Consider the following 14,525-nt stretch of genomic DNA (forward strand, 5'->3'; position numbering starts at 1 on the left):
TTTCTGAAAATACACCTATAAAATACAATATTCTTTCCAGGTTTAGTTCAATTAAGTGCGTATATATATATAAAAACTTTTTGATTAAAATATTACTACGACCTGCCATGCTTTTCATTCTTCCGTGCTAATTCATTTGACTAAGCAGCTAGTTGTAGTTGCCACGAGCGTATCAGAAAACACAAAAATCCAGTTTCAGTATGCTAAAAATTTTACTGGGTAGTCTAAGCAGTTTGACGGTGTAAAGTAGTGATCCGCTTGATACATTTGAAAAATCCTATTCAATATTCTAGTTTTAATCTCTGAACTCAACTGCACTGCTTCATTTCGACTTACGACAATAAACAGCTTTTATTATTTTTCAGCAATGTATTCCGTGTCAATTGTTCCAATGTATAACATACTTCCAATACTCGTAGCGATGTAATGATAAAGCCGTTACATGAACAACGGTGATATTTAAAGTTAGAGATTATTAGAGAAAAATTCCGAAAACAAGATGTGGTTTCTCGCTTTTAAATTGAGGCGGAATTTTTTTTATATTATCTATCTAATGTTTATTTGCTAAAATGTATCTGTTTCCCCGTCTGATCATTTGTGAATCCAAATTTTCATTTGAAGTTCAAGGTGCTAAATAATGGTGATTTGATAAAGTTATATTTTTAGTAAACACAAAATTATCTTCGAAAAGAACAACTATAATTGGTAATTACTGCGACTAAATCGATTATTTATTATAGTAAAAACAGTTGTTTGACAAAATTAGGATTCTAAACTGGAGTTTTTCCATGTAAACTGACGAAAGTTCATTCGTTTTCTTTTTATATTAAACAAATAAATTGATAAACATCTTAAAAAAGTTACGAAACTTTAAAAAACATCATCGAAAAAATTCTAAGACTGTCGAAAAGAAAATTTGATATTTAGCGTATAATACAAAACCGTAAGATGTGGTAAAGATTACGCTACGTCACTGTAAAAGCGTGAAACGTAAAATTAAATAAAAGCTTGTAAAACAAGACAAAGAGAAAAATTTTCAGTTAATTTGTGGTAAATCTACATCCAATATGTGAAGCATAAAAAAATTCATAGTTATTAATAGGTGATTGGCAAGTATTCAAAGCCTAATGAATGAATGCCTGTTATGGAAAGCAATTGCATGCTGCAGGTATATAAAAAGCAAATGTAGCTTGGCTTGGCTAGACATATTGTTACATAATTCTCAACAACTCAACAAAGATAAGGCATTACAACGCTAATATTTTATTTGGGGGATTATCGAGTTTAAGTATTCATGCAATTATTTTAACAAACCCGAGTTTTCAACTACAACATGCAAAAAACGATGGGATACAGATATAGGTTGGCACAATATACATTACAATAATCGTGTTATTTGAAAAATTATCCAAATACAAATTTGCATAATGTATCCGTAGGTTTGTTTGTGTGATCATAAATGTTAGACTACGTATAATTTTTTGAATGCATGAAAGTATGTCCCAAAATTGTACCTTGTTTTATATAATTTTATGATAACTGCATATAATAGTAATATCTGTCTTCATATATATACTGAAAATAACGTTTAATTACTCCCAACAATCAAATATATATTAAAATATAAGCAAGAGTGTCAGCTACAATAAAATGGATTAAAGTTTGAAGTTTGTTTGTCAAAATTGTACTCGTTGGAATAAAAGAAATAATTTCTTTCACAATATGTTATTTGGATTGTAATCTAATCAAATGGTCGAAAAACACTTGCATTAATGGCAGAATGAAAACTATAGTTACAATGTTTCTGAAGAAAGATTTTTGAAATATGTTTTGCCTCGACAGATCATGCAGTCTATTGTATTTAGCTGGCTTTTTACGAATGCATATTGCAAAAAAAAAATACAAAAAAAATAGAACTGAGCCCAGAACATGATAATGGAATTGATGAATCATAGAGAAATGCTGTAATTCAAGTTACATGCGCTTCACTTGTAAAGTAAATATAAAAATATTCATTCCATATACGTATTAATGCAATTGTTGAGAAACGTCAAAAGTTCAATTATACAACTTTTTGTGGCAAAATGGTGTATAGGAATGTGACGAATTAAAATATATATTGATATATAAATATACAAATCATATATAACTATTTCAATTGTAAGCGCATCACGCAAAATCTGATATGTGGTTTCAATGTATTAAATATTTTTTGGCACAACAACTCTGGGTGAAGTTGTAAAAATCCACATATTCGGCTTCGACGTTCTTAAATATCGAAATTATGAACAATGAATGAAACTCCAAAACGAAAACTGGTGTGAAAAAGTTTTGTTCAATCTCAAGCATAATATGACAACTAATGTTCTACGGGTACTTGGACTTACTTCCTATCAGATCTAGAGACGATTTATACAACATGCATTATGTCCCACCATTACATAATTAAAAGCATGTATTGAATAAAAACAAATGCACATTGTTTCAGAGTAAGGTGCAGAGTGTGTAACATATGATCGCTTTTGAAGAGTGATTTAATTGCATGTTGATTGATGATACAAAATCTTCAAAAACGCGCAAAATGTAGAATCATTTTGTGAATTTTTCAAAACAAGAGTAATGTGTAATCAAATACAACTTTCCTCACTCTGCCTGTTATCGGATCCGAATGACCGACTAGAACTAGATACTTTTGCAGGGATTAAAACGGGTGATATGGATGTAGGGTATTTCGAATCGTATTGTAGATTATTCGAATCGTTTCAGACGAAAATTCCGAAACGCCGATATCTTGTATTTTATTTGGCCGCCAAAAGTCATAAATTTTTTTCATTGAAGCCATATTTATACAACGCAATTCCGACATATGAATCTTTTTATTAGTTAGTTATTGATGAAACATGTTTCTTGTTGGGTGAGAACGCTCAGCATACTGTCTGATTGGTGGATTCTATATAATCAAATATCGATTTGATTTTGGAATCATAGGGTATTCGACAATGCCTAGCTTCAGTTGAATGATGGATTTTTCAACCTATAAAGTTTATAACTGGTTTTTAATTTCATTAGATATAGGAAGTATTATGCGCAACTGCTGCAATAATTGTAGGCAACATGACGAAATGTTATGACGTTATAATCATGTAACTTGTTTTTCCATGCTCCTATTCGGTACTGAAATAGCTACTGAAACATTTTTGGTAACAATTCTAGAGTTCGGAACAGATAATTTAAGCCTTGGATTCAGTGACCTCAATTTTTCAGATCAATGTAATCCACGGAAAGTTTAAATACTGCAGGGTGTGCCGTGAACACGCCCTATCTAACGCATGTTTATACTAAATACGGTAAGTCAAAATGCGGTAGACATATTCATGGTGGTCCATCATAAGTAAAAAAAAAAATATTGTGTTATAATAAGATTCAACCATTTATATTGACAAAACAGTCATTAAAATTTTCTACAGTCAGAAATCCCTTTTTCTTTTTATGTATACGTGACAAAATATATTTTAAAAAAGTCATTTATTTTAATCAATCTTTTTTTCACGTTTATTTTTTCAAGTGTTACGAAAAAAAATTTGAGAAGCAACGCTGAATATAGCAAGCATGCACTATATGCTGCATTTTTATATCGTTTCGTATCACTTTTAATACTATCTTATTTGCTGTATAACAAGCAATTGGACCCCTGCCGAATAGATTGCAATTTCTGTTGAGAAGTAGAATTACTGGCATAGTTCATTAAAATACGTATAGAATTAAAATGGTCCTACGGGTAAACAAATGAAATAAAAAGTGTGAAGTTCACGATGACCATATTAATGTTTTTGAATACATTTAAAATTCAAATTTATCAGAAATTCCAGATTGTGTGCAGAATTATCTCCCCTATTTAAGAAAAGTATAGAAGGTAAATTTTAATCAAATTAAGCACTGTTCAATTTCAATTTCATTGTATTGTCAATACAACGTGTAGTAAACAGTTCATGTGCGTACAAATTTTACCAATACAGACAACCGACCGAAACCGCACAAAAGAGCCAGTCGCGACACAATCTCTTTTAAGTGCACCACGATGTTGCCCATATGTCAGCATAAACGAATCTGTTCAAACAAAATACGGCCTTAGCTCTTGTCTGAGTACACACCAATTTATTTATCAGGCAATAAATTTTCTATCAATTCTTCGTACCGCTGCACTGGAGATTAACTTGAAAATAACTTGAGTTTGACAATAATTCAAAGCGGATTTTGGTAAAATTTGCTCTTTTCATTATTTGATGATTGCGTCTGCAAGTACAGCACGATGCACATTTATATGAAATGATCTTTAGTAACAATCTCAGAAGTCCAAGACCTCAGACTAGTAGTTGTAATGACGTGAAAACTCCGGTTGAATTTATTCAGATTTTTTGCAGAAAATCAACCAGATCTTACGACAAGACTCGGGTGGCAGAAATCTTAACAGTTCTTCGAGTGGGCATTATTTGAAGGTCGATTAGTCATTGTCGCGAACGAATCAATTTGCCCCGGCAGCGAGAGCAATATTCGAGCAGGTGTTTGACGGTTCACAGAAAAATGATCAGAAACCTTTAAAGCGACTGCAATTGGCGACATCAAAGTGAATGATGCGCATTTAGTGAGTAGGCCTATTTACTAGCACCAAATATTCACTGACTAGAAGAGTGAGATTTCAGCAAATATTTTTCTATCTTATAGGTTAAATATAGGTTTCAAGGTCTTTCCGCCTTTCAACTGAGCGAGGGGTATGATTATTGTATTTAAAGAGAGCCGTTATCTAACACCTTATGCACACTTGTATGTTTTCTTGCAACACGCACAAAGTAAACCTCTTTTAGCGAGCAGCGAGAATCAAACAAACTAGGGACCAACGTGGTGATGGTAGTCCGTTTGTTCGCTGTAATTGAATGTACATAACTTAAATTCCATACGGTATGCAAATAATATTAAGTGACGCTGTTGACTATGGATAACTATGATAATTTTTCTAGTGGGGGCCGATTGTTATCTGTAAACACGTGGAGCTAGTCGTACGAGGAGTATTTATTAAGATAGTATCAGCCTGGGAGACATGATTTTGTATATCGTCAGATATTGCTCACAACAGAAGGCACGTGACATGACGAGCAAATAAATGTAAATCCCTTTATTTATTGTCATACTGTATGATTTGGTCAATCTATATATCATGGTTAATAATGACGTCAGATGTATGCTTCTGACCAAGCAAGATACATGATTTTCTTTCTTTGCTGTGATCTAACATGATCATTATACTAAATGTTAAAAACTTAATGGACTATATTCAAAGTAACAATGTTTATGATTCAAATGTTCTTTGTTGTTTTTCAATTTCAACCTTAGTACAGAAAGAACTGTTTAGTTATTCCAATGAAGTAACTTCAGCCACGTCTCCAAAAATTTTCAAAAAATATATAGAAGGAAAATGTAGACGAAGGTTTGTCCAAAACTACCCTTTTAATTATAAGATCCGGTGCATTGATTCTGATTTTGTGAAGACTAAATCTCCTTCTAGTGAGTCATGCTATTATGTAAGTTACCCGTTTCATCCGGATGCTTCAAGCCCTAGTAAATAAACAACGTAAATTGGGTAACCAGGAACAGAACACTTCGGAAATCCAATTATCATTTTCTAAATTATTTCGGCAACAAATTAACAGTATTGAAATCTTTGGCAATTTGTACAAACATTACACCCAGTTATCCTTCGGAAATGTCGAATATGTTTTGACAACAATTGCCAGTAAATTGTAGTGCCCAGAAAGCGATGTTAACAATACCCAAATTAAAATGCCGGTTTAATATTTCTGATTCTGTACTGTATATACCAGTTTATTATCAAAAACATTTCATATTGCATGAACTTTTTCTGAGTAAAGAGGAACCTTAGGATCGAATCACGAACAAGTAAACTGAAATATCACACATAAGACAATTAGTTGCACGTTTTGCATCGTTTCAACAAACAAATTTGGAAGTAAAACTATAAATAGCGTATTATGTTCAGATAGGAATTTGTAACGATAAAGAGTCATTAAATGACACGTGGAAATTGATCAAATTACACATATCAGACATGCAGACTGCATACATAACATCTCAAGCACGGGTCCTTCAATGGCATTTCGCTTTGTTCAAATGTTTTACGACCTTATCTAAATGCGTATTGGAGTGTTCAACTTTAACTATACGGATATAAAAATGTCATGCATTCATCTTCCATTCATTTTAATTAGAGGACGTCATTAAATTGCGTCATTTGTTTGTGATTGTGAAAAACCCCATATACGGCAAAGGGGGATGATACTTGCTTGAATTTGCACTCGTGTGAAATGGGAAAATTTGCCCTATTCTGGCGTACGCTACGTTAACGATGTAGATCTGACTATTAGATAGCTTTATTAAATTGTATACAGATTATAGAATTAAGCAAGCCTAAGGCGGGCTTTTTAATGGTTGTTTGAAAGAGAGTCACAAAGATTCGATTGTTTTGAAAATGTCACGGCAATTTTCACGACCGATTTCATATTATAACCCGTTTCCTGCAAGTTCAATAATTTATTGAACGTTATTGGATTATTTTCATTTCATAGATAGTCCTATATATGATTGGTGTTTCAAGAGTGAATTGGACTTTGTCTCATGTACCATATTATTTGTTTTTGAGGGTTAGATCCAAGAATAATTGCTACACCAGTAAAACCAAACACATAAAGTTGCAAATTTTATTTGGCTCTGAAAAACTGCATACACTATTGAAAATAATACTGGAAGATACAGCTAGTGACGTTCACTGACGACACAGGATGAGCGACAGTTGCACAAAGGGATAATACGTGCAGTGATACCTGTGGATAACCCACAATAAACACGTAAACAGAACTAACCTAGAATATGATGTCATCGACAAAATTACTATGAACTTATTTTCCAACAACATACGGCGATTCTCCGGTTTTATTCAGTGAAAGTACTACAAGTGCCGAAGACAAGTTTTACGTACAAGAAGATTTCCACTAAAGCAGGGGAGAAGTCATGTCGCGCTGAGATTACAACAGAAAGAGCTCAAAGGCTAGATTGTAAAACGCGATAGATGTTAAAACAGTCTTAAATATAATTCATTAACAAAATTAACCATGGGTCAGGTCAATAATTTGCTTTCTAAACTGAGGTGGCGAATAAATAGAATAGGGTCGTACCGTAAGATGGCGTTCATAGGAAAGCTGGAGAAAATGATCGCAGGGTAATAGGACAGACAGACGGCAGCGACCGCAAGTTTAATTTTAGCTCATAGATCATGTGAATGAAATAAAGTTTAGAGAAACGATCTGTGTATTCAATTAATCTGGAAAGTCAGAGTGTCAATGTTGTCAAAGATATTGTGACCTGAAGAACATGTACCCTATTTTAAACTAGGTGGTAGTCATATGAAAACTTTTTTTTTTATATTTTGCAGTTTAATATGAAAAGTTGGATTAATAATTTAGCGTACTGTGTATTTAAGTTTACTCTCGTGGCCGATATTCTTCCGGGGCTATAAAATATAAAATGGAGAAGACACTTTAATAGCATATTTTATGTTAAGGATATGGATACACACCATGAAAAGGCATACGGCATATTTCAATATTTGTGAAGGGAGGTAACATTTAATTATTCCAAACGCAGACATTTTGATAGATTTGAACGTGAGTAAATGAACTTTAGATAATCATCATCAAACTAAATCGAGAAAATTAATCAACAGGTAACAGGTCTTCGGGCATGACTTGTAAGGTTGGCGACAAATAATGACTCTTCTAGCCGCAGTTATTCAATATTGTGGTAGGCGTCTCCAGTTGATTATATCAAATCAAGCTACACGTAATTTTTATATTCATCGACATAATTGTGTTATAACATTATCTCAGTGCTTATCATACGTTCATGATAATATCATTCTAATTGAAAATTTTAATATATTTGTTATCGACAATAAACTAATTCTAGTATTACAGTTTGTAGCAAACCTAGCACATATATTTTTTTACTTTTGCTTTTTCGAGAACAACTCGGTTCGAGAGAGTGATACAAAAGGATCGTACGCCCTGCTCGCCTACGCTCTTGCCGTCACATTTTTTCTCGAGCGTTTTCACGTTCTCTAACGCAGTTAATTTCTATTTTTAAATATATATGTATTGTTGAATAGCAATAGGAAAAAATACGTTGAGCGTCCGTATCACGAGCGAGTGTATAAAAGAGACGATCGGGTTGCGAGGTTAACATTCAAAGACGTTGCGACTATTGTGAACAGAGCTTTTACGAGCATTACAAAGATATACGCAACTAATTGCTTTTATACTACGAATCTTTTATAAAACAATTTCAATCAAACACTTCAAGATGTGCAAACTTCAAATTATTCTTTTCGTTGTGATCTGTTGTATCGCGTATGGGTCAACTAGACCAACTACAGAAGATGGAAGTCGAAAAGTATCAAAACACGACAGGTAAGAATATTTTCATTTAATTTTTACATTGATTAATTTCAAACCTTTGAAAAAATTTCATTGGTTATGTGAGATCATTTCAATAATCATATTTATCTTATTTCGACAGATCTTCTGCAGCTAGGCGACATGCCGATGTTAACATCTCAAGTCATGTTGCCCGAAAAATGCATGAACGCAGAAGAATGAAAATGCTTGCGAGACTTATCGCAGCAGCTGAAGATGGAAAGAACATAAGTGTTGAGGTAAATATTCAACTTTATGTATTTTTATAGTGATTCGTTTTGACTAAATGAAATAGCTTCGCTGATTCGCGAGTTCTTTGTCTTCGCGATTTCTGATGCACGAGAAAGATTACGAAAATTACGCAGTATAATGTTTATGTAAGTAAACGCTGAATAATCAAGGGAGTATATTATGGTACGTTAGTAACATAGATCAAAAATTGATATGAATGAAATTCAAATATTGTATTTGTTTCATGAAACAGGATAAACGAGCACTTTTATGGAGATTCATGTCGAGAAGGATACGTCACCGGGGATAAACGATTACTTCGGCCATGTCCTATTGTACGTGGATATACCTTGCTTAGAGATCTTCTCATGGAGCTTATCTCAGGAGAGGGCAGTTGGATGCAGCTCTTATACGCGAGAGAAGGAACAAATTTGTCCGCAAAGAACGACGATCACAATGCGGCTATCAATGCTGAATCCGCGGGTGCAAAGGATAAGCATTAATATTCAGATAAAGACTATTTTTCGGACTATATTGATGCTTTATTCTAAATATCGAGGATATAAGGAGGAAGACTGTCGGATGTTACAGATTACGATTTTTGGAAAATTCGACTTCGATGGTTGACCTATCACCCCGCCGCGACACAGCACTTCGTTGTTCGCGTGTAGAGGTGATGTCACCGAATTACCGAAGGATTACCACATCGTTAGCTCGATTCACCAATGACTTCAATCTGTGGATTAACGTCTGAGGGAAGTGTGACTTTAGTTACATAACTCGGTGTCGAGTAAAACATATACAAGGTGCACCACTGTGATTGTGCGCAGACGACAACTTCGTTCCAGTTAAAATAATTTTTATCCAATATTATCGAGTCGATGTTTACTGCAGACCTCTGACAGAAAAGTTTGGGATGTAACATCTATCCCAGTGCATTTATTTACCGAGACATTTTTTGCTTTGATTGTCCAATATTGTTCTGGAGTGTGCTTTTAAATGCTCCTTCCAATTCCAAAAGTTCTATGCATTCAATTGCATTAAGCATAATAATATAGCTATAATTATTCCGGTTTTCTGCGCACACTTTTACTACATTTTCGTGTTATTGTTCATTTCTTTCATTCTCCATATTATTGTCTACTGTGAGTTTCAACGTTTTACATTCTGCACCTAACTTGTATTTATTTATGCAATTGTGCCATTGGGCCAGGTATTTATTTTGCTAAACTACCGTCTTCGTATTTATTTTTTATCGTTTTTATATTAAAAATTTTGTAACTTCAAGATTAATAAACATATGAGACAATACTTTGTTTGTTTTTTCCACTGCGTCTAATCAACAAAATGGTTGTTCCGTAGACAACTCAATCATATTTCACAAAAGATAGGTTCTCTTGTGTCATACAGATTTATCTCCCACAAGAAAATTGAAAAGGATAGAAATGTTTTACAATTGAGCAATTCACGACTATGTTTTTCAGTAGAATATGAAATTTTGCAAAATACGACACATTGGTTATTAACGCACATAGGAGACAAATTGGCGGTAGTATTTTTAGTACATTATGTCAAACTTACGTGAAAATGAGAGAATTTGAAAAAATAGAAATTGACCATGTGTCGAACGTGCGCGACACCTTATCTTAATCTTGATCCATTTTAAAATTGATTCACACTTATTAAAATACATACAGGAGTTGTGGAACACTGATTACGCAAGAACTAAATATTGCCGTGAACTAGGTGTCAAAGTAGACAATGACATCATGAATGTGTCTTTCGAAGTTTACGTCATATCCGTTTACAGCGCAAACGATATTATTTGAACAAGTCGCACTAATATGGTTCATAACTGCCAAATAATTATTTTGGCAGCGTGTGATGCAAACGGAGCCAATCAATTCTATATATGTGAAAAGAAAACTGGAGGCAAAAGGATTGAAAGGAATAATAGGATACCAGGTGGATGTGTCACGTGCTTCCCAAAAACAATAGAAATCATTCATGCATTCATCACTATTGTCGAATTAAATCATATAAAGCTATCTTCTCAACCTCAAATATAATTTGGACCTATTTATTCACAAAAAAGTTAGCAGTTGGCGATATTTTTCAGTTCTTTAGAATTTCACATTCGCCCATTGCTCAGTTCACAGAGTGTAACTGTCATCAGTTGCAGACCTTGCTGTGTCAAGAATTTTAATGACCCTTGCTTGTGGATCGTCGACCATCATGATGTCTCATGAAAGCATTTAACTTTAATCGCTTCAGAGTCATAAATATATACATTTCTGTATATTCAAGTGTCGTAAAATATGCGACACATGTTGTAATTAAAAAAGGTGCATTCAAATTAAGTGTGCAAACGCATCGGCGCAAAACTTGCTCGCAACATCGAAAAACCGAACATGAAGTTAATAGTGCTACATAGACCGATCTGACAACATTAGCACTTGCGCTTTTTTATTGCATCATTACGTAATTGCTGAATTTGTGTCTAATACTGTAATGAATATATGACACTTAACTAAACATTAATCATTCAGTTAATATAGTAATATTCATTCTCACTTCTTTACCATGGATGTAGTTGGAAGGATGTCAGCAACACGGTTATTTACATCTGTAAAAATTTATCAACATTAATAATCTCTACAAGTTTCATGTCATTTTAGCACCGCTCAAAATTATCTAAAGATATGTAGTAGTCACATGCAGTTTGATAATCTGTACATTTTATGATTCACCAACTAACCTGAACATACTGCAGCTTGATAACTTCATGCACAATACACCATGACGCTCTCAGTCATGGTCAAGAAAATTATGATCGTGCTGAGGAGATGGCCTCCGATTTATTCACACAATATACAATGTTCTTAGAAGTGCCATCAACACCGATAACTGAACCCGAATTCAATTTGCATTCACAGGTGCTTCCTGACAAGTCTTCCATCCCAAGTCACAAAGACACATCAGAGAGACTTCTGTCGCACTTGAACGGCGCGAAAAGAGATGACAATTTGCGCGTTCGGGTTGTGGATCAGCGACCCGTGACCGCCCCACGTCACATCAACGAGTTCATCAAGTAAGTCATTCAAATATCACCACGTTCATGTAATTTTCTGCTATTTTTATCTGTTTGTATTTCTACTCAGTTTGGCCGACAGCCTGCGACAACAAGCTGCCATGGCAAAAACTTGCCTCGAACTTCAAAAAACAATATTAAAATTGCCTTCCGTTAGAATAAAGGTGAAGTGCAAGACAACTTCTCCTAGCAGGTCGACACCAGTTGCCAAATCTTTTCCAAAACCACAGGCTCTCATGTCGCACGGATATACCGCATACAGATCCAACAGAAGGTCATACATTAATGGAAGAGGAAGGAATCGACATGGCGGACTGAACAGACGACATACGCCATACAGACGCTACTACAGGGGCTAGGCGCATTCTTTCATTCAAAACTGATTCATCATCAAACGAGGATGATTTCGTTAAAATCGTTGAAAAACGTTTTTGCGACTTTTTGCTTTGAAATTCAATACGAGTAGGAATCATGAAGACAAGATAATAATTGCCCCTTTCTTCTCTTATTCAAAATCCAAGTATCTTGTTTGTCCACATTGTATTTTATGTTTCCTGAAGTTTCAGCTGTTTGTAACTGTGCCTTAGTCCACGCAATGACTTACACTGCCGACAATCAATCCAGAGGCTCTTTATTGAATGTTCGGGTCTCTGGTTTGATTGTGGTTTGGTAGAGTGTCACTGTTATCGAGTTGTATGTGAAAGAAACTTTTGAAAATTTCCTATTTTAGTTTTAGTGTAGTATTGCATGATGTTACCTTCATAACGCACGTATCTATATGCGTGTATAATCCAGTACGACATTTTATTTTTTCGTATAACTCAACGTTTCTGAGCATTTTTGTCTTTTTGTAAATATTCTTACTCACATTTTTCATTTCTTCGAAACATCTAGAACAATACGGCTTCAAAGTAGCGTATTCCCCTCAAAACTAAATTAGAAACAGCATTTCGAAACTACGTCACGACCAGCTTTGCGCAAGCCCCTATCAGTGACAGCATCTGAAAGAAGACCTATCCTATAAAATCATGTGATGTGCAAAGCATTTAAACACGGAGATTATGTTTATGCGCTTGAATAGTATAATGCTTTGTCATTTTATTTTGGGATAAAATTTGAAAAACTGTGGTAGAGGAATGTTTCGCTAAAAATTTCTTGGTGATAGTCAAACTTTGCATTGGAAACCAACAACCACCTTTCTTCAAAAACGCAAATTTGACAAAATAACTTTTAATTCGAACAAAAAAAGCAGAAACCGCTGTATAATTTTGATATTATTACCTTTACACAATATTCAATCTACATGAAAATATTAAACAAAGGCAAAGGGAAAATGACTAACGCATAGTGGGGGTTTTCATTTTACTCCAAACCCTGAATTGACGTCAAGAAGAACGAACAAATATTGCTCATTGCTTTAATACATATTTCTGTTATCTGATGTTTTTCAAAATGTAAAGATTGGGTAATAAGGAAAATTACAAGGGTTTTTCTTTGGAAAATTTGTAAAAATTTACCAATGTTCACTGTATCACTATATTCCTGTATTGGACAAACTAAAATCAGAAGTGGTGTTAACGAAATTTATTTGTCCGTGGTGGTACGTTTATTGTGGAATTTGTTTATTATTGTTCATTTATGTTTTTATTATACTATAGCTGAATTTTAAACATATATGTTGCTTTAGCGCATCTTCATCTTAATAACAAAGTTGTAGAGTTGTGAGCCTGGCCGTTTTGGCGAAGCATGTGACCAGCAAAAATCTTTTCAAGCTGCAAAAAAATGATTGTGACTCTATTGTATGAACCGAATCATACATTTTGCTAAATATGATAAATGATATCTAAATGATTGTGTAACTTCACTTATTGGGCACAATTTAAAGATCCAAACGAACAATTTCTCAAGTTTTAAATATGTTTTCGAGTTCGGGTCCAAAATCGAATCTCCGGAGACTATTGTAACTATTCGCAACACAACTCATTTTATACCCATGAAATTTGCAATTTGTCTTGAATTTATTTAACAAGATATAATATTTTATCACTAATACAAAGAATATGGTATCTTCTACATCGTTTTGTCAATATGTTTTTACTACTTGTCGTTTGCTTTACAAAAACTTTCTGTATAAACAGTGTTTTCACTTTTATTTTGCTATTATTTGCAATGCAAATAGGATTAAGCTTGTTTATATAATTTTCCTCGACGCATTTAAAAACATTATTTAACGCTCCAATTTTAGTCAACTTTTAACACCTTTTGTTAACAATAATAAATCCATTTCATGCTTGTATTATGTGCATACGTAATTGTCGAGAATTAGCAATTTATTCATTATTTATTATTGCAAGGTTTAAGCAGAAATGGGGTGTATGTGAAATTAGCGGCTATCAAAGTCAATATTGTTGGATAATATCCGCTAAAAAGGGTTATTAAGATTTATATCTGTATAGTTGTGGGAGTGTTTGGAATCCAATACCAGTACTCGTGTTTAAAAGTGGAGATATTAAACCTCAGGTTTTGTTAAATGAAATATTAAAATTAACGATGAAATGAAAAGGTCACATTCAAAGCGTTTAAAAATCGAAAGAAAAAGAACTTGAATCTTGACGAACCACAGTAACACAGTGGATTTTAGGGCTTATCTCGCAGATTGTAGA

General features: G+C 33.8%; 1 protein-coding gene across 2 annotated transcripts; it reads left to right on the forward strand.

The window, feature by feature from the left end:
* The first annotated feature begins 7,943 nt into the window (after positions 1 to 7,943).
* On the forward strand, positions 7,944 to 14,156 carry LOC120328932 (uncharacterized). Of its 2 annotated transcripts, XM_078114474.1 has the most exons (5): positions 7,944 to 8,534; positions 8,644 to 8,779; positions 10,650 to 10,736; positions 11,708 to 11,862; positions 11,933 to 14,156. In XM_078114474.1, exons 1-5 carry the CDS (start codon positions 8,428 to 8,430, stop codon positions 12,219 to 12,221), a joined length of 774 nt encoding a protein of 257 aa, XP_077970600.1. In that variant the 5' UTR covers positions 7,944 to 8,427; the 3' UTR covers positions 12,222 to 14,156. The 2 variants fall into 2 exon arrangements, with proteins under 2 accessions (XP_077970600.1, XP_039251456.1); XM_039395522.2 differs by lacking the exon at positions 10,650 to 10,736 and having other exon boundaries at positions 7,946 to 8,534.
* Positions 14,157 to 14,525: the final 369 nt, after the last annotated feature.

Source organism: Styela clava, chromosome 7 (assembly GCF_964204865.1).
Source record: "Styela clava chromosome 7, kaStyClav1.hap1.2, whole genome shotgun sequence".
NCBI classification, from domain to species: domain Eukaryota; kingdom Metazoa; phylum Chordata; class Ascidiacea; order Stolidobranchia; family Styelidae; genus Styela; species Styela clava.